The 21,567-nt window shown below is 37.5% G+C and overlaps 1 protein-coding gene across 2 annotated transcripts in view; it reads left to right on the plus strand.

The window, feature by feature from the left end:
• The window catches only part of KCND2 (potassium voltage-gated channel subfamily D member 2), a 488,170-nt gene that overhangs the window by 463,451 nt on the left and 3,152 nt on the right, over nucleotides 1–21,567 (plus strand). Inside the window, exons 2-4 of one of the 2 annotated variants that reach the window (XM_049641730.1) lie at nucleotides 8,190–8,352; nucleotides 17,780–17,885; nucleotides 18,745–18,830. In XM_049641730.1, coding sequence (XP_049497687.1) covers nucleotides 8,190–8,352; nucleotides 17,780–17,885; nucleotides 18,745–18,830 — 355 coding nt within the window. Of the gene's footprint in view, nucleotides 1–8,189; nucleotides 8,353–17,779; nucleotides 17,886–18,737; nucleotides 18,831–21,567 lie in introns of both variants that reach the window. The other variant, XM_049641731.1, reaches the window with a different exon arrangement.

Below are 21,567 nucleotides of genomic sequence, written 5' to 3' on the forward strand. Positions count from 1 at the left end.
AAAAGAATTTGCTTTAGAAAAAGGCACAAGCCAGAGGCACACAGTTAGCAAGCCCGACTGAAATCTAACGTTGAGAGAGCTCAGAGTATAAATGTGCATAGATGTGCTAAAAGCATTTTGGCCCTTTCCTCAATTTTCCCCTTTTCTACATGCAAACTCAATCCTTTAATTTACCCTAATTTTCACACTGAGGGTCTTGGTTAAAGGGCTCCGTGTTTAAAATTACGCTTTAGTGATATCTCACATTACAGAAATGTCCCTGTCTCTCTGAAAGAAGTAGAAAAAGCTGTCAGAATTATTTTGCATCTTTTTGGAAACACCATGAAAATAGATAATCTATGAAATTGGTGAGGTTTTGTCCTGTTAAACTATTTCCAGAGGTATAAGATGCCCAAAATATATCCTAAATATTGGATGTGTGTAGGCAAAGATAAGGAATTGGTACAGGCAATTTACTGGAAATACTTTTCTCTCAGCTTAGGAAAACCAAAAAAGATCCTGGTTGGCTTCCCAACTTTCATTTAGGTTTTTATGCCCTCTAGTGGGTATTTGGGATTTATGCAGTTGTAAAATAATATTTTTACAGCATTTCCTTTGTGCCATATGTGTTCAAACATTTATCTCAACAATATAAGACATTGACTGATAAGCCCTTAAATAGTCAAACCAAAGTGTTTAACATTATTTGAGCCATAAACTTTTGATAATTTAATAAAAGCTCTGAAAACTTTTAGGAAAATGCCTATGAAGACACACTGTCATGGAGTTCTCTAACCACTTGAATTTTATCCATGAATTCCTTAAGAGTCCATTGATTCCTGGTTAAGAACCTCTAATGAAGCTGAGGTGTCCTCTAGCTGCCCCCCTTTTTTTAGTAGATGCTAAAATTGTTAACGTTTTGAACAACAGGAAAAGGAAACATACATTTTTAAAAGAACAGTAGCTAAAAATTTGGCTTAGACTTAAAGAAATAGGAGAGAACACAGAGTATCTTAAATAACTAGATACCTGAGATAATCCAAAAGCTTCTCAAGTTTTCAACACAGCTAGGATAGTGTAGGATTAATCCTACAGGCAAGGGAGGTGGAAACAAAATCAAAGCAGCTTTTTAGGCAAATATTGATTTTTAAAATGTCAAAGAGAAATCTGTCTATTGTTAAAGTAATATGAGGGCCTCTCTGGCAAACAGTTTGCATACCACAAGCAGGTGTTATACAGCAACACTTAAAGAAAAGTCATTTGCTATTTGCAAATATTGCAGCTACTATAAAAAAATTAGCCATCAAACTATGATCCTTCTAGGATGCCAAACTGATATCAGAAAATCCATAAATAACTAGCCACTAAGACCCTAAAGGATAGAATGATTAGTTGAGAAGTGATCCAGATTTCAGGTCAGAAGAAAAGAGTTCACAGACTTCTCTGACCAGTGGTCATGTCTAGGAGAAAATTCAAACACAAAATCAGTAGGTAAAACACACACACACACACACACACACACACACACTCACTCACACACACGCGCACACACACACACACACACACGGACAGTTCATAGCTTTTACCAGGTTATTATTATACATATCACTTTCATCTAATTTCTTAAGGATACTGTCTTAGTCCATTCAGGCTGCTGTAACAAAATACCACAGACTTGGTACTTTATAAAGAGCAGACATGTATTTCTCACAGCTCTGGAGGCTGAGAAGTTCAAGATTATGTCACCAACAGATTCAGTGTGGTGGTGAGGTGTTGTTTCCTGGTTCATAGACTGCCCTTCTTGCTGTGAACTCACAGTAAAAGGGGATAGATAGCTCTGTAGGGCCTCTTTTTATAAGAATGCCATTTGTTTGGGCTCTGCTTTCATGATCTAATCACCTCCCCAAACCCCCACCTCCTAATACCATCATATTAAGCATTAGGATGTCAAGGTATGAATCTAGGGGAGACACATTCAGACATATAATAGCAGATACCTATTTTTCGAATACTTACATTTCCAAATACAGATTCATGTCCCCTATGAAGCTGTGGGATTTTTTTCCCCCTAATGTAGTAGTTGAAGCACAGCTTCATTGAACCAGCACCTGCCCTACACAATGTACAGGGTGCTCCCAGAGTTCTGTGCAGCTGCATAGGATCCATTCACTCGAGTCCTTATACCTAGCAATTTAAGACCTTTTCATTGTGAAAAAGAAAGAGGGAGAGGGAGAGATTGAGTTACAGTAAGCATTGAGGTTTATATTTAAATAAGTATTTCCTTCCTGTTATTTGAAGATCTTTCCTACCTTCATGAGTGTTTATAAAACACACAGCTTTTGTTTTCTTTCTTAGTATCCATGGGAAATAGCTTAACAGATGAAAAGTCATTCCTTAGCTGGGGAGGTTTGCTTATATAACATTTCTCTTTTATAAAATGAGCCTACATTTATACTCTTCAAATAAAAAGAGAAGAAAAAATAGAAACTATATGAATAGGACTAGGAAGCTAACAGTATTGTGTTTGAACACTGCATAAGAAAATTCCAGGAACTATTTCTCCATTTGAGATCTAAAGACAAGCATACTTTAGTCATAGGATTTCTGGACAAATGCCAAAAAGGGAAAAATTGTGTGGAAATTAATAAAATTTGCTTTGCAATATATTATGTTTAAATATACATAGATGGATGGATGGGTGGATGGATGGATGGATGGATGGATGGATGGAAGATATATGCATTCTACCTGTTTGTCTGAATTAACCTAATTTAGCCCCTTCTCTATCATTGAGTGCATGGCACAATTTAAGTACTTTACAGAAACTTTTCAATGATATTTAAGAGTAAAATGTTCAAGAACCAATAACTGAATCTTTTCTGGGGAATTGGTCTTCCATTCAATATGGTCTTTAACACATGACAAATGATATAATTTTAAACAAGTATTTGGGGCAGTATGTGAAAATTTAGAATTAATATTTTTACGTGAATAACAATTCCATGTTGTACCTTTTTAACTGATATGAGGAGGGAAAGGAGCAGTAAATATCAGGTTTGGCAGATGTCCAGGGTAAAAAAAAAAAAAGCAGAATGAAACAGGACTGGCTCTACATGGTAAATGTAGGAAAAAGTGGAAGGAAGTGAGAAATGGAAGAAAGTAGAAAGATGGGGAAAGCTTCCTTTCAATGAACAGAGGTCAAGTCTACTTATTTTTATTATGCAAAACTTTTGGAGAGTGATTCCTTTTATATCATGCTATCTTCTCCCCTGTTTTCTTCTATCTTTTAGGAATTCAATATTTATCTTAGCAGACCTTAGAAGCCCCTTATAATCTTTTAATAAATTTTATTTAAATATAGGAAAAAATGTCTCTATGAAAACAAAACCACATCTACATAAAGTTTTAGTGTAAATCTTCTTAGGAAATGGATTTTTGAAGACTGGAGAAATAATATTAAATTCTGAAGAAAAACAGAAAGACTAGAATATATAATATTGCTGGGCTTAGCATAAATTTAAGAGTAGGGAGTCAGGAAAAATGAGGCGTGCTTTTATATGGAACAAAAAGAATAAAATACCAACCAGTAAACAACTTGCCTTGGATAGAAATAGTCATTAAAAGATGGCAGTATTGTAGGCAATACTTAAACTACATGATCAGTTAGCTAGAGTGTCACCTCTCATTATGAAGCTTTCTATTCTAAGCCTTTCCTCCACCGAGTTTGAGGTATGATTCCTGAGGTGTATAATGCTATTTTGCTTCTTACTACAAGTATGAATACTAGTTAAAAGATCTTTTGTTAAACAAAGGAAAGCAGATGGTTTTGCCAGAGAGCTATTTCCTATCCCCAGTAGATTCTGTGCCCAATTATAAGTTTGCAGATAAAACTTCCATTCTCAAGGTTATCCTAAGTAAGAAGAGAGACACAACGGACAATGTAAGAATAGATACAAATCACACTGTGTATTTGTGGTGATTCTCCAGCATATTCAAACAAGTGAAATATGCTTAAAATATTGCAAATATCAACAGCAGTCCAATCTTGAAAAGAAGTGGGGAACAGGAAGAAGAGCAGAAAGGGCAATCAATACAGTTCCAAGGGGATTGTGGAAGGAGATGGCAGGTGCTTCTTGGCAAATCAGCCTGAGGGTGTCCTAGCAAGCAATCAGGGGCAGCCTGCACCTCCCCCCGGCCCCAACGGCAGCACCCTGCCCTCTCTGCTCCCTGTGCCCTCCTCCCATCTCCCTCTACCCTAGTTTCACAACAGCGGAGACTTGGGGCCCATCCTCATTTTCTGTACCTTGAGAAAGATCTGTCCTTTGACTCAAGAGTAAAAGATGGAGAAGATGCCCCCTCCAACAAGCACTTTGTTGTCCCTTCTGCTTCCCGTCGTGATCACTGCAGTCCTGGCCAGTCACCTCAAGGGTCACCTTTGCTTTTGATTGAGAAGAAAATTTGGATTGTAAAAAAAATACGGTGGAGGTAAATAATAAATGTAATTGCATTTGATGCAGATTAGCACAGTTTCATGACATTAAAGTACCCCTATTCTATCTGTTATCTCTTTTTTCTTATGGATCCTTCTAGACTATGAATTTTCTGCCTTTCAGCAAGCTGGCTCATATCTTTACTTTCTACCCTTTTGTTACAAACTGTACAAGAAATTTCACTTTGCCCATTTTTTCCCCTCTGAGTACCAAGTTCACTTTCTGCTTTATGTATTTATTTATATTATAATCTCTGTTTATATTCAAAAAGGATTTGCAGTGATTATTTCTCTAGTTGAATCCTGGGCACTTTGTCAAAAATCGCTTTCCCAGGAAAACGTGCTTTATCAATTGGCTCAGAATTCCTTTGACTGAGTCCCTCAGAGTCTATTTTCTCTCCTCTTCTCTGAGGTAAGGTCTTTCTGAACATATGATTAGCCTCCATCCCTACCACCACCACAGCCAGCTACTTGAACTTACAAACCTTCTGTCTTCTTAAAGTCTTACTGAGCTTTGGGTCTATACCACACAGTTTAGCCCTTAAGTTCCTCTAATAATTACAAGAGTGCTAGCCTTGCCTACTCTATTATATAGTGAGCCTAGGATACAAAAATAGCTGATAAATACTAATTTTTAAAAATCTCTTAGAGAAAGACAGGAAAAACTTTATTTTGTGTTCATTTAGCTATTTTATTTATTTTATTTTATGTATTTATATCTTACAAGGTTTATTTTATTTGCATGGACTCAATGCTTATCTATTCTGGCCACAACAAACATAGTTGAGCTTTATTTATTTTCCCCTTTTAGAAAATCTTTCTAGATCCTGATTGGTAGACATTAAAATCAACCCCTCACCGTTTGTTTTTTTTTTTTGAAAAGCTGCTTGTGTGTTTCAGACTTATCCAGGACCTACTGTACAATCAGTGCAAAGAGAAAAAAGATGTCTTTAAAATATGGCTGGGCACTCAATGTAAACTGTGGCAAACATAGAAATCGGCTCATGTGTACACAGCATTGTATAAAACATTGATCTTCCAATTCCACTGACAGATCCCTATAGGACAAAAGTCCTCAAGACTTGATCGTTCACCTTATAAATTCTTCTATGTGTGACTGTTTCCTTACTAACATAAACTTCAGATTATAACTTAACTTTCCTGATGGACTACAGAAAAATACCCTGTTTCATATGGACACAGCATTCCAGTTCCTGGATTTATTCTATTCTTTTCTCTGTCTGTTTGTCTCACTATTAATTAATACCGCCATTCTGATGCCAAAACCTGTGGGAATTTTAGTTACAGTGAATTAGCTCAACAGCTGATCACCCACAAACACTGACAAGAATGAGTAACTGGGACCAGCGCCTGGAATGGGTTATCGAATAGGCTGTCACCACCAGCCTTTCCTGGGCCAATTACCCTGCAACTTCCCTCTCCCACATTGACACACAAATGTTTTCCCACAAAACAAAATCAGAGTGATCGTTTCCTGGGCCACCCTTCAAGATGTAATGCATCTCCATGTCCTCCTAAACCTCCTTGAGTCTGGATTCCAAAACCTGAGCTCCTCTCAGAGTGCTGAGCACCCCAGACCCCTCAAGTGAACATGGAGAGGTTGGGGCTCTACAGGCACAGCCGGGCAGCCTCTGCAGTAATACGATCAAAAGACATCCTTCTTGCCCCCTCTCCAGAAATGAATTCTTAGAATAAGGTAGAGAAAATGGATTCTTTGACTAATATTTATTGAGGCAGCTTTGTGCTAGTCGGACTAAATAGAGCAGATCTTGCTTTGTCAAGGTTATGTTCTAATGTCAGCAGGGCAGGTGGGTGGTCAAAAAATAAATATGTTAATAAGTTATAAAATATCATGTGTTAATAGTACTGTGAAGGTCATTAAATGGGAAAATGTTAAAGAGAATGACTAGGGGAGAGAATAAGACCACTATGGATAAGGTGGCCAGAAAACAACTTCTGGAATGGAGACATTTAAGTCTCAACCTGAATAATGATGATCTGGGGGCTGCACATTGTGGACAAAAAGCCAGATGGCCAGCATAGCTGGAAGACAGTGGACTTGGTGCAAGGTGGTATGAGATACAGGTGGTAATTAAATGATATAGGCCCTTGGAGATAAAACTGAAGAGTTTGGATCTATTTTAGTTCCAAGTCTATTAGAAGGTTTAAGCGAAGTGGCACCAGTGCACTCTCCATTCTAAAACCATAACTCCAACTGCTATGTTGGCATGAATTGTAAAGTGGTAAATATGGAGGAGAGAGTTAGGGTAAGAAGCTATATCTATCCATCACTCTGGCAAGAAATGATGATTGCTTGGGTTGTTGTGACAAAATGGAGGTTGAGGAAAGAGACCATAATAGGACATAATTCAGTTTGGTCAGAGATAACAAGACTAGCTCAAAAATGAGATGCGTGACTGAGAATTGAGGTAACTCTTTCAATTTTGATGCGAGCAATTGAGTGGTTTACAGTTCCATGGAATTGGAGGTGATAGACTGGGAGGAACAGATTTGAGGGTGGCAGAGGAAGCTAGGGAAATAAAAGTTCCTTATTGCCTAATTTGTTTTAATTGGCTCTTAATTGGTTCTTAAAAATCCAGGGGTAGGAAAAATCAGACGAGACCACTGAAGACATGAGTCTGATTTTCTAGGTAGACATCAGGGTTGTCAACATAAATTAGGGTATCAGCAACAACTGCAAGCTATGAGATTGGATGATATCACATAGGAAAGGGTTTATATGGAGACAGTAAGAGTCTGAGAGCTAAATTACTCCAAGATTTAAAAATCAGATAAGGGGCAGCGGGGAGCCAGAAAAGAAGATAGAGGAACAGCCATTGAGTTAGGAGGACCGCGAAGGGAATTTTCTAATACTGAAGCCAATGGAAAGTGTTCCAAGAAGAGAGAAAACTAATCAAGTACAAATGAGAGATTGAATAAGATGACCATGAAGAAATAACCATTGTATTTAACAAGTGGAAGTTAATGAGACCTTGGAAAGCTTTTCTTAAGTGATTATATCTGATAAAAAGAATGTGATATAACACTTTTTCTACTTAAATTTCATAACCAATCTAATGCTGAAAAAATTAAGTGGAAAGAGATGTTATCTAGACTATGAAATTCAGCATGGAAATACTAACTATAAATAAATGTAAAGAGGGGCGCCTGGGTGACTCAGTCCGTTAAGCATCTGACTTTGGTTCAGTTCATGATCTCACGGTCCCTGAGTTCGAGCCCCACTTTGGGCTCTGTGCTGACAGCTCAGAGCCTGGAGCCTGCTTTGGATTCTGTGTCTACCTCTCTCTCTCTCTGACCCTCCCACATTCATGCTCTGTCTCTCTCTGTTTCAAAAATAAATAAATGTTAAAAAAATTTTTTTAAAATAAATGTGAAGAATTTTGCCATATTATATAAAGGACAAACTGAAGAGCTATCATTACATCATCTGGCTTAGAACATTTTCCAATCAAAGAGATATCTAAATATTGGAATCAATTCCTGCAATATTGAAAGATAATTTTTTCATATTCAGATATTCATAATTTCTGGTTTATTAAGGTCTTAACCCATGTGTATGGTAGTCATGAAGTAGAGATAGATTGGTCTAAAAAATCATTTGACTTCGGGTAAAAAGCTATTTGTAGCAGGTGAAAATAAATTTCTGTGACTTAAAACCATGTTTTTTTCTCTAACCCAGGTATGGTGACATGGTACCAAAAACCATAGCAGGGAAGATATTTGGTTCCATCTGTTCACTGAGTGGGGTCTTGGTCATTGCTCTACCTGTTCCAGTGATCGTATCTAACTTCAGTCGGATCTACCACCAAAATCAACGAGCAGACAAACGGAGAGCACAGAAGGTGTGTATTCAGCTCTGTGCAATCATGATTTAACATCTCCCCCTTTTTATAGTGAGCTTTAAAAATCCCTTACTGGCTATTCAGTGTTCCAGTTTTGGTCAATAGTTGCATAAGTCAGCACAGGCTAGGTTATACTACAGTAAAAAAGGAACCTTAATATCTCAGTGGCTTAAAACAACAAGGAATATTTCTCAGTCATGCTGCGGGTCCATTACTGGTCCAGTGATAGAAACTCCATCTTGACAAGGTATTCTGCAATCATTCAAGCCGGGGTAACAGGACATGATGAATCACACTGACTCCTAAAACCTCCTCCTGGAAGTGGGCCAGGTCACTTCCATTTCTATTGCACTAGCCAAAGTAAGTCACATAGCCGTGTGTAACTTCAAAGTGGGCAGGGGAATATCATCCTACTGTGCAATCAGAGGCAGAGAGAAAGAATTATCTAGTAAACAGCACTAATGATAGTAGTAAAATCAAAGATAGATTCTTGGCAAATTTTATCAGAATCAGATTTCTAGATCTAATTCATTTCGTCTTTGCCCATCAGGGATCAAGCTGGTTCCAGTAAGCAAGGACTATTAAAAGGAACTAAGATATGTCTCAGATATTTTAAATAGTTGACCCAGGAAGTAGGAGAAATCTGATCATTAATAGCTGAGTTTTATTCCTGGCCCAGTTTACTGTTTCTCTGAACTTCGTGCCAGTTATTAATCCCTCTAAGAGTAAGGGTGTATACACAACTGTAAGATGGGGAAAATGTACCTACCTCAAAAATTTATATAAATCTATATGAGTATATCATAATAGTAACAATATTTAACATTTATTTCTGGCTTTACTATGTGCCGGGTACTGGTTTGGTGTTTTTTTTAAATAATTCATATTGTTTTCATGAGTCTAGGAGTGAGTCAACATTATTATTCCTATTTTTTAGATAAGGATCCTAAAGTACGCAGAAATTGAGAAATTCAATCTAAGCCAACCTGACACCCAGGTTCATACACATAAACATTATGGTAGACTGCCTCTCAGAAAACCCGACTAAATGTTAACACACTTCCCTTCTCCAATTTTTGTCAAAATAGTCACCTTTAGAGTCAGGGCCCTTGCTGCTTAGAAACAATTTTGGAGGGGCGCCTGGGTGGCTCAGTCAGTTGAGCGTCCGACTTCAGCTCAGGTCATGATCTCACAGTCCATGGGTTCGAGCCCCACGTCAGGCTCTGTGCTGACAGCTCAGAGCCTGGAGCCTGCTTCAGATTCTGTGTCTCCCTCTCTCTCTCTGGCCCCTCCCCTGCTCATGCTCTGTCTCTCTCTGTCTCAAAAATAAATAAAAACATTAAAAAAAAAAAAAAAGAAAGAATTTTGGAAATCTCTTGTGTAGTTTCTTTAAGACCATGGCACTAGATTTCCAGTATTCCTCATGGATACTCCATCGTTGTCCTTTATGGATAGATAGTTTTTAATATCCACAACCATGACTAAAATGGATCCACAATGCCGGTAAGGTAGTATAACTCTAAACTATCATGAGACATTTGGGTGCAGTTCAAAGCTACTGGCTTTGTAGCTAATTCCAGAACAGGATTTTAAGTATGCTTTTGAACAATGTTGGTCTTTTAGTCGAGTATAAAATCTCAAAAAGTAACTCTCGGGAAAGTTCAGGGTAATCAGTGTGGTCACAGAGCATACTGTCCAAAGAACATGTTCAAGTCTAACATCACAGATCCTCTGCCTTTTGCAAAGAGTCACTTTTTCAGCCTTGTCCTTTCTTGCTTTATAGACTCCCCCAAGTTTGGACAGGTACCTAGCCTTTAATTATTGTAAAGAATAGAGTAGTCCAATTAATATGTACTTTGGAACTGATAATTCAATAAACAGAGGCTAGCAAAAGGCACCTTCTGAGCAGTTTTGTAGTCTCACGTAAGGTATATCTTTGGAGATGGAGAAATTGTGACCACCGTTGGCCCCTTCCCCAGGACTTTCATGCTCACAACTGTGGCTCTGCCCACACGTTACAATCCTTCTAACTGGGCACACATGTACATTGTTTAAAAGGACAAAAATCCTACAAAAATCTTAGATGCCCAGGACCCATCCATCTTCATTCTAGAAATCCCTTCCTTGATATAAGAGCATAAGAGCTACCTATAATTCATTTTCCCAGTGGAGGAGGTTGGGGGGGGGGGACTACCTATATGGAAAACGTAGGAAGTACAAATCTGATTTTCAGATAAATTGAACACCAAAATATCTGTATTTTCTTCAAACTTTGTCATCTGCAACAATCAGATCAGTAAAGAAAGTCTTAGAATAATTTAGAAGCCTTTTTGCATAAATAAATATAGAATTTATTCCTTAGTTAAAGAAAGTTTAGGTTTATCTGGAATGAGGTGATTTGACAAGTATCGAAGTTATGAAAAATTAGCCACTAATTCAGTCAAGCAAACAGTCCATTTAGTAAAAACGTCAGTCAAGCTGAATAATAAGAAATATTACAAAACACTTTTTTAGTCCCTGTTTTTCGGCGTTTGGTCCTTTTCTCAACTCTAAGCTCAAGCAAAAGTGTGAAATATATCCAATATGCATCTGAAGGGTGCCTGGGTGGCTCCATCAGTTAAGCATCCGACTTCAGCTCAGGTCATGATCTCACAATTCATGAGTTCAGGCCCCACATCAGGCTCTGTGCTGAGAACTCAGATCTTGGAGCCTGCTTCAGATTCTCTGTCTCCTTCTCTCTCCGCCCCTCCTTGCTCACACTGTCTCTCTCTCTCTCTTAGAAATAAATAAACATTAAAAAAATTTTAAATATACATTTAAGAACACTCTCCTTGGCACATAAGGATACTTTCCTTCTTCTAGGCTCTTCCCCCCAGCAAGTACTCTTCCTGCTTTCACTACCTATCTCCACTCTTAAAAGAAATGCACATTTCTAGCCACCCTTGATCATTTTTTTTAAGTTTATTTATTTTGAGAGAGAGAGAGTACGGACGAGGGGTAAAGAGAGAGGGGGAGAGAAGAATCCCAAGCAGGCTCTGTACTGTCAGCGAGGAGCCCAACTCAGGGCTTGAACTCATGAACAATGAGATCATGACCTAAGCCAAAATGAAAAGTTGGTCACTTAACCGACTGAGCCACCCAGGCACTCCATCCTTGATCATTTCTTAACTAAACACCGACCTGTGGGTCAATATAGACTTAAACTGGAGCATGTCTCCTTTCACCCCCACCACTAGTAATTGTATTTTAATAGATGTATTTATTCAATAGTATTTCAGTTATCCAGTGGTATTTATTGATTAGAAAATATTTGCCAGGGCATCTGGGTGGCTCAGTCGGTTAGCATCAGTCTCTTGATTGCCGCTCAGGTCATGATCTCATGGTTCGTGAGGTTACTGAGTTTGAGCCCTCTGTTGGGCTCTGCACTGACAACATGGAGCCTGCTTGAGATTCTCTCTCTCTCCCTCTCTGTCTGCCCCTCCCCTGTTCTCCTGCATGAGCTCTTTCTCTCTCTCTCTCCCCCTCAAAATAAATAAATACACATAAAAATTGTTTAAAAAGAAAGTAGTTGCCAAAATAAAGCTAAATTGATACAATGACAGATGGTAGGGTTGATATTTTGAAGTAGGGAGCCTACCTTGCTTTAAGATACAAATCACACCAGTCAATCAAGGTGTGATTACAAGGCTAATTGTAAGTAATTTTCATGTATAATAGTAATCATAATTATAATTATAATTTAATAGTACTAATAGCAAAAACAACAACCCTCTCCAGAGTTTCTAGTATATCCCAGGTTCTTTATAACTGTTATTTTTATTTTCACAATCAACTCACACAGAAGTGTTATTATTTCCATTTTACAGATGACTGTCTTATGCATGCACACCTACTGATTAAAGTCTAAGACAAAGAAATTCTGGCATCATTAGAGTTATGTATTTTAGGGATTTTCCTATAGATAATTCTAAATACAATGAGAAGTTTTGAATCAATGAGCCCATGTACAGCCAATGGACAATGTAAGTACAATTTTTTACTTGTCACATAAAAATGTTGGCACTGATACAGAAAGAAGTTACCAATACTCAGTCTTTTATCATACTTTACTCTGGTGGTTGCCAAACTTTAGATTCATTGGAATCATCTGAAATAGAATATAAAATATAGATTGTTAGACCCACCCCTGTAGCATTTGATTCAATAGTGTGGGATTACAGTCTGAAAATTTCCTAAGTGATGGCGATACTGTTGGTCTGGAAATCATACTTTGAGAACGATTGTCTAGTACATTAATTAATGTCCAAATCAAATAATTTTTATACAATTCTAGAATAAATACAATAAATAACAATAAATACAGCCTGAGTATGATCTCTCTTAGATTATCCAATATTAAAAAGTATCACTCAGGCCCTACCCCACATCTCTGTGGATAACTAGATGTTTATCTATAGTTTAAGAACCCCCATTTACAACACATGTAAGAGTCTGGAGGTTATATACTTCTTGATATCCACTCTATGTTTCAGTCTTATTGAATTACTGAGTTCTGCTCTTAAGTCTCCATTCCATCTTCATACCACCTGGCAAACCCCTACTCGGGGTGCAATACTCAGCTCAAATATTACCCATTTTATGAAGATTTCTCTAAATGATGTGGACACCATTAATTGCTCCACCTTCCCTTCTACAACATTACGCGGACTCTACTATCATGTATTATACATATTCTCCCTCTCCTCCATTTGTCTGAGTGTGGTGCCCAGCGTAAAATAGGCACTTAACAATTAGTGAAATGAGTGAAAGAATGAACAGTGAACTCTTGTTCACCTTGACAGTGTCCTCCATTCCTAAGGTTGGGTGGACAGTCCTAGGACCAGTTGAAAACAATATTGGGAAGCATGAGTTTTGTCTTTGGTACCCTCCCACATCTTCTTTCAGTTCTTATCTCTTCCCACCTAGAGAACTCTCGTGGCCCTCTCTTTCACTGACCCTTTCTTTCAGGGTCCCTTCCACTGACCCAATTGCCGGCATTGTTTCTGCCCAGCCCTGCAATTACCAGGATTAACCAAGCTCTAGAGCTGACAGTTTTGCACTATCTTCAACTGATTTCTTCTCTCTCTATTTTTATTAGTATTTGGCACTAACTTGTCTCATTTCTAGGGGAGCTATTTACCTTAACAAATGGAAAGGTTCCAATAAATCCTTAAATCTGTAAAAGGTGTTAACGCTTACTCTGCTACCTCCACATGAGGCATTTTACTAAATCTTAAATGAAAGAAACAAGTCTAAGTAAAATTTCCAGAATAAAAGGTACATGCAGCATGCGGGCTGGTATTTGAAGAGTAAGGAATTGCCTCACATTACAAAGGAGAAAGGTCTTCTCTACCTGACTTGTAAAGCTACCTAGGATACCTTTATTTTTCAAAGGTATTGAAAACATTTTGTGATTTGACAACAACATGGTCCAATAACTCCTCACAATCTACCTCCCACTTCATTTAGAAGATAGATCACATATAAGAAAATTGCTATCTCAGTGGTTTTTGGCTTATACCATCTCTGATTGGGTCCCCTGCTGTTTCAGGGAATACATTGTAAAGTTTATATAATGTCATTTGGTACAATTAAAAAACAATCCACTTGCTAAAAACCACTGCATTCTAGCCTCTGAAAACTCTACAATAAAAGGGTTCCATGTCAAATTAGTTTGAGAAAAATTATATACCATAACCCCCTTTTGACTTCACAGTGAACATCCACAATATGTTGTAAGGAATCCAACAGCAAAGAAACCTATTTGACTTCTGGGCATTTCCAAACTTCTCTTGACCACAGAACCTGTTGTTTGTTCATTTGGTTGGTTTGGATTTTACCCATAACACTTACTAGTTCCTTGGACCCCAACTTTGAGAAATCCTGCTGAATTTAGAGAATTTAGATGAAAACTGAATTTATGAAGAATTGAGATGCTTGGGGGGAAATGTGTTTATGAGACAATTTATTTTTACCAACACCATCGGTGTTTCTCAAGAATTTGAAAATAACTTCAAAGCTATGTTTGTTTGTTTTTACATAGACAATATAAGCTTTTTGTTTAATTAAAAATCTGAAAGCCTCCTCCTATTTTCCAAATAGGCTACAGTATTTAGTGAGACTTTACTTTCACGCCATAGTATTTGCTGGTACTTGACTGTGCCAAGAAGTTGTATTTCCTACAAAATAGGGGTGGGGGCTGCAAGGAATACATTTCCTCTTACTAGCCGGTGATTTTCTTTTAACCTCTCATCTACAAAGCCACAGTTGCCAAGATCGTCATACTGAGTGGGTCAGAAGTAAAGTGATTTTCTAAAATATCTTCATAAAAGAAATTTCCTCAATTACCTACTGAAAGCAAAGATGTAATCACAGATCATAAAAGCTGGCATTATTCAACAGGCATTTGGTGTGGTGCTCCACAAGACCGATTAAACCAATTAACTCATATACTATTGTTGTAAAATGAAAGACAAGTCGTGATTGAAATTTGAGACGGGAGGCTTTTTCTAACATAGTACGCGGCCTAGCAAAATGGCCATTCTGTCCCTGCAACAACTGCTTCTTTTCCCCTAAGCTTAGAACTACTTCTGTAGTAGTGGATGCCACCGTATGTAGGCTTTCCCAATGTGGAAAATATGTGTCATTTTCCTTTGCTGGACAGTATTTTTGGCTAATGTAAATAAATGTCTCATTTGTGAAAAAAAAATGTTTTCTAATACTGCTGCTGAATGCTTGGAGAATAACATATGTGAGACTAGGAACTAAGATACAGGCAATGTAATTGCATGCATTAATTGCAGAAGGAAGGAGGGAAGGAAGGAGAGGTGTAAGAAAGAAGGGAGGGGGGAAGGAGGAGGGAGGGAAGGAGGAGGGAGAGAGAAAAGGTGGGGGGAGAGGGAGACCCCCCCCCCAAAAAAAGGCATTGACTGTTTCAGGAGACCAAGAAGACTTTAGGACTTAAATTTCCACAATAATCCCTTTCTGGAAACCAAATGTATATTTAAATTAGTTATTTCTGAATTATTACATCTATTCAAAGTCATTTCCAAATATGCTTGTCATTTCCCATTGTTTTATCAACTCTGGCCTGAAATCCTGTCTGGGCAGCACAGCTTTTGAAGTTAAAAATTTCCTACCTTCCCACTTCATTCTCTAGTGCTTTGAGTGATCTAAACAGTATGCTGCCAACAAAGAGTGAAATGTGTCTATTTTTCCCATCATTTATAAATATGATCTTTGTACAAAGTATTATTTTAAGTTGGAATCAACAAACAGGAAGAATAAATTCAGAGAGGAAGAGAGAAGGGGTAGAGTTGAAGCCAGATGATATCTTAATGCTATTTTGAGAGCTTCAGATGTCTCAGTGCTACTCTTAAATGCTGTGAGTGAAAGGGCATCTTGGTACAACTTTGGAGGGAAGTTTGGTAAAACACACACACACACAGACACCCTTTGATCTAGGAATACTTCTGCTTCTAGAAACTGTCTTGCCGAAAAGCACATCATGATGTTCAAGGCAGGACCCATTGCTTGTAGTAGCAAAAGATGCTTTAAAAAATTAATAGTAGTTGGCTGGTTAAATAAATGGTGCTTTATTCATTGGTATATTATATATTTATAATGAATGAGGTGGATCTATACATGTAGATATGGAAGGAGTTCCAGTATGTAATAAATGGAAACAGCTGAGTGCAAAGGAGTGTGAGGCGTATTGTCCCAAATGAGTAAAAATATGTGTGTATAAATGTATGAATACACACACACACACACACACACACACACACACACACATACACGCTTTTATCTCCCTAGAAAATTTCTGGCAAGACTCACTAGAAATATTGCTAGTGGTTGCCTCTGAAGCATAGCAGTAGGGTAGCTCCAGGGTCCAGAGAGACTTAACTTGTTTTTGATGTACTTTTGTATTAATAAAATCTTTGTCATATGTATGTATTCATTTTTCATTTTTTTTAAAAATTTTTTTTAACATTTATTTATTTTTGAGACAGAGAGAGACAGAGCATGAGCAGGGGAGGGTCAGAGAGAGAGGGAGACACAGAATCTGAAACGGGCTCCAGGCTCTGAGCTGTCAGCACAGAGCCCGACGCGGGGCTCAAACTCACGGACCGTGAGATCATGACCTGAGCCGAAGTCGGCCGCTTAACCGACTGAGCCACCCAGGCGCCCCATCATTTTTCATTTTTAAAAAGCTAGATAATTTTTAAATTTTTATTTTAAAAAAATCTCAGGGTTCAAGACTACAGATAGTATTCATCTGGGTTGTTTAGAAAGGGAAAAGAAGGAGTCTTTATGGGGTAATTTTATAAGAACTTGAGGAAGCCATCCCAGTTGCTTTCTTATATACACTTGCTAGATACACATCTTACAAACAGAATGTTCATCAAAAAGTGCCCTCCAGGAAGTGAAAACCAGACTCATTCCATGACTCATTCCATACACAAGCATCAGTTCTAAAGTAGAATGGAATACCAGATATCCGGCTAAATAGTTAGTTTGCTTAGTAATGTACTTTGGTGATCTCACTGTAACTGTGAACAATTGAAGTAACCACCCTCAGTCTCTAAACTGGAGAACATTCTCTACACATAAATGTTTTAAAATTAAAAAATAATTTTATAAAGCTCCTTGGAGGGACTCATTATGTTCTCATCTCAACAAATTCCAGAGAGAAATAGAAATCAGATAAGCATGCTGCAGTAGGGGCCAGTGTCAATAGAAAAAGTGGATGAGTTAGGGGTTTTTTTTTGAGACTACATGTTATTCGGCATGGGGTCTACATTGCCCAATTTAACAAAATAATTCCAAAAAATGCTTTTTGATATTTGAGAATGCAGAATATACTGCATTATTATTTACCCTCCATTGTTTAATTCAAAGCATAAATGTATTTTTAAAATACATTTTTATAAAAACCTTTAAAAAAAAACTTTAAAAAGTAAGGAAGGAAAGAAGGAGGGAAGGAGAAAAAACAAAGGAAGAGAGGCAAGCAGGCAATTGGTTCCTGGAATATATTTACTAATATTTATAAAGACATTAGTTTAAATGAAAATGACTTGGAAGGTCGTATGTTAAGTCTTGATTTCATTAAGTTACTCAGATTGAGATCAGTGAAAATATAAATAAAGGAATACTGTCATTTTTCTCTTAACACAGTTGACAGAAACAACAATGAAATAACTTGATCTTACTAAAACGACTTAATTACAAATCTTAAATGCACCGACTCCAAAGTAGTTAATTGATCTTACTGGAAAAGTTCATGAAAAAAATATATATGCTGACATTAGCATTACACCAGAGTGCCTTCGCTGTTTTAAGAAAACAACTCATGAGTATTAACATTTATTTCTCTTCTGGCTTATAGAAAGCCAGACTCGCCAGGATCCGGGCAGCCAAAAGCGGAAGTGCCAATGCTTACATGCAGAGCAAACGGAATGGCTTACTCAGTAATCAACTACAGGTACAGTCAAGCATTTCACTTTTTTTAATGTTAGATTTATTAGTGTAATATTGATTTAGTTCTATTTAACCATATAATTTTATTGTGGGCAATTATGAAAATGGCTACTGAAACAACAAAAGTGTCATTTTTAAATAACCTTGCCCTGGACAGTCTCATTGGCTGTATGTAGCAGATTAGAACCTGGGCTATGAAATATTGCCAGTGAATCATGACTCCCATTCACGATTGGGCAATATTTCTTCACTGCCTTATTGAAACATGGGAAAGGTAAAAAATTCTCAACGACTCAAGTACCTATTTTTATTTCAAAATTATTTATGTTCCTTAAAATTCATTTGTGTGGGGTTATGATGTCTTGTTTTACTTCTTAATGGAGGGGAACACCATTCAGTGTTCTAAAGCTCACTAGTAGCAAATACAAGAGAAACTTCACTTTTACCTCAAAACTTTCCTTTAATATTTAGGATTCCAATCATCTTGCAATCAAAATAGCTTTTATGTAGGTGAGCACGATCATGATTTCAGGACTATCTAAGTACTAGATTAAAATTTATTATCCAAAAAGAATAGCTCCCAGGCTTTCAAAGGTAGCTGGTAGTTGAATGAGTAAAACCGATTTAAATTTTCAATTCAGGGAGGCAAGTCTAAAAGCTCAGACCGCTAATTTGACAGAAATATAAATGCTGATTACCAAAATTAAAAGCAACTGCACATTTGTCCCTTTTTGGTTAAAAGAAAATTAAAATGCTACCATTTAATCTCGGGAAATAGGCTAGCTCTCTCTCTGGAAATGTGTAGCTGAGGTTCTCATTGTTTGCAAATGAAATAGAAAGTACTTCTGTCTTCTGTGTGTTAACAGTCCTCAGAGGATGAGCAGACCTTCATGAGCAAATCCGGCTCCAGCTTTGAAACCCAGCACCACCACCTGCTTCACTGTCTGGAAAAAACCACGGTAAGGAAAAGGCATGACTGTCCGCCCCTGTACGGAGACAGTAATACCATTTGCTTTTGTGGATACTGAGCGTTTCCAAGTATGATTTCACTGTCTACATTGCTGGAAAATATACTAAAAATGAAAAAAGAAAGAAAGAAACCCACAATATTTGAAATTGCTTTGAAAGACTCTAGTGACATTTCAACTTGAAAATTATTTTAGAGAATTATTTAAAATGTTTTTATCTTCAGGGATTATCTTAACTCTAGTCTAAAATATCAGTTTAATGCCAATGGAAAGTCGTTTCCCAACAGCTGACTGCAGGTCCTGTAAAATATTATTTTTCCTCGGATCATTAAAATGTTAATTAAACAAAAAACAATGTAGTTCATGTATTACTGACATCTAGGTAAAGGGAAAAACAATAGCAATAACAACAACAAAAAAAGAGAGTAACTGAATATAAGCATCTTTCCATAAACAAGTTGTAATAAACAAGATGGGTAATAAAAACTATGTGTTCCCATAAGAAAAATGACACATTTAATCGCTGAAGCCCGTTGGAACTGACGATTGAGCCAGCACTTCTTCGCTTAGAAGCTTTCATTCGGATCTCCACTTTAGCAAATGTACCCTTTCCCTAGCTGGCTTGTCAAAAGGGGTCACAGTCTTTGACCACAAGGCAAAACAAAACTTTCACCATATTTGAATCAAGTCTACTCCCTCACTCCCCAGAGGTACATACTTGTATTCTCATTTCCAACATATTCCCCATGCATTTATTCACTTCCTTATGCAGTCATTCAACAAATTTGTATTACTTGGCTATCATGTGGCAGACAGTGAGCCAGACCCTGGATACACCATGAAGTCAGGTGTGGCTTCTGCCTCCATCAAGCTTCCACATATGGGATAAAACACAGATGTTACCGGAAGAAGGGTCATGAGTTGCAGAGGAAAAACGAGGCCACAGTGCAGTGCCACAGAGGGCGGAGTCACTAGGGGCTTTCCTGGAAGAACTTGCATTGAGACCCACAGGATGCCTAGGAGCTAGTTAGGCAAAGAAATGAAGGAGCTAAGGGGTGATGTGAGCACCCGGGGGTAGGGTGGGGGGTGGCGGCTGGAAGTTGGCCTAAGAGGAACTGAAAGAACTTGAGGGTGATCAGAAGATAGAGCATACAGAGACTCAAGCAGAGACAGAGAAAGTCTAGATGATGGAGGCTTTGGAGGCATGTGAGTAATTTTGATCTTTATCTCATAATAAATGAAAAATTACTTGAGGACTTTAAACAGGGTAGTTACATGATTATATTTGCATATATATATGCAAGAGAGTAAGCGAGAGGGGAAGGGACAGAGACAGAGGAAGATAGAGAATCCAAAGAAGCATGAAATCATGACCTGAGCTGAAGTCAGCCGCTCAACCTACTGAGCCACCTAGGCACCCCTATATTTGCGTTTTTAACTGAAGATCCATAACTTACAGGATAAGGTCTATAACTGTTAGGATACTCTTTCAAAGGTAAATGGTAACATTAATAATCAAATCTATTTATCCCCATGCTCTTCTCTTTTATTTTCATTTTTTACTATCTTACCTTTTATTTTTACTATTTTACCTTTCAAATAAAAATTGTCTAGCGCCAATTAACATAGTTTAAATCGAGCTACCTACAAAAATAACCAGCAACAGAATGACTTCTTCACTTCCAATCACTGATGTGAAAAATTAGAATCTCATGCATTATATACTTGTATTTTGTGTGAGAATTGTGCATGGTAAAAGAAAAAAACAGATTGTGAATCCTTCGTGAGCTATATTTTTTCTATAAAATTTGACATCGAAATTCACTTCTTAATGAAATTCCATCTTATCTGGTCATATTATTCTCTGGACTTTAAACAGTAGATTCTTAAATTTCAGTTACCTCAAAATGCTTGTCTCAGCAAAGAAATAACAAAATGAGTAACTAAAACAATCTATTTGCTATTGGCCAGTGAATTGCTTCAATCGTTTCACTAATATTTTAGGATGAGAGATGGTTATGTGGAACTTGGCATGTGCAAAGCCTTCCATTATAAGATTATTCCCACCTACACAATGAAAAAAAATAGTAATTGAAGTCATTCTCCAGCAGTTCGGACCAAAATTTTTTCTCTTACATTTATGAGGTAAAATCTTACATAGGCATTTTAGGAAGCGATTCTTTATTAAATACTATAAACACAAAATTTGCACTGTGTTTTGTCTAAAATGCGGCATACAAAATGATGCCCATCACTGTTTGCCTCTTGGCCAGAAGAACCATGAATACAAGCAGAGCTAAGAGGAGTACAGCCAGTGATGCATCACAAAAGTAAGAAAGGAGACCTCAGAGTTCAGTGCTAACCTCTTCTGAATCAAACATAAAGTGGCACATTTTGCAGTATTTTATTTATTTAACTAATGGGTCGTTTTCTATACTTGGAAATTTTAGAGGAACATCTGAAGAAATAGAAAGTATAGAGGCACCTGGGTGGCTCAGTTGGTTAAGAGTCTAACTCTTGATTTTGGTTCAGGTCATGATCTCAGGGTCATGAGGTGAAGCCCCGAGTTGAGCGCCACATCAGGCTCTGCACTGAATGTGGAGCCTGTTTAAGATTCTCTGCCTCCCTCTCCCTCTGCCCCTCTCCTCTGCTGGCACTCTCTCTCTCAAAGAAAGAAAGAAAAAGAAAGAAAGAAAGAAAGAAAGAAAGAAAGAAAGAAAGAAAGAAA

This window comes from Panthera uncia, chromosome A2, assembly GCF_023721935.1.
Source record: "Panthera uncia isolate 11264 chromosome A2, Puncia_PCG_1.0, whole genome shotgun sequence".
Taxonomy (NCBI): Eukaryota; Metazoa; Chordata; class Mammalia; order Carnivora; family Felidae; genus Panthera; species Panthera uncia.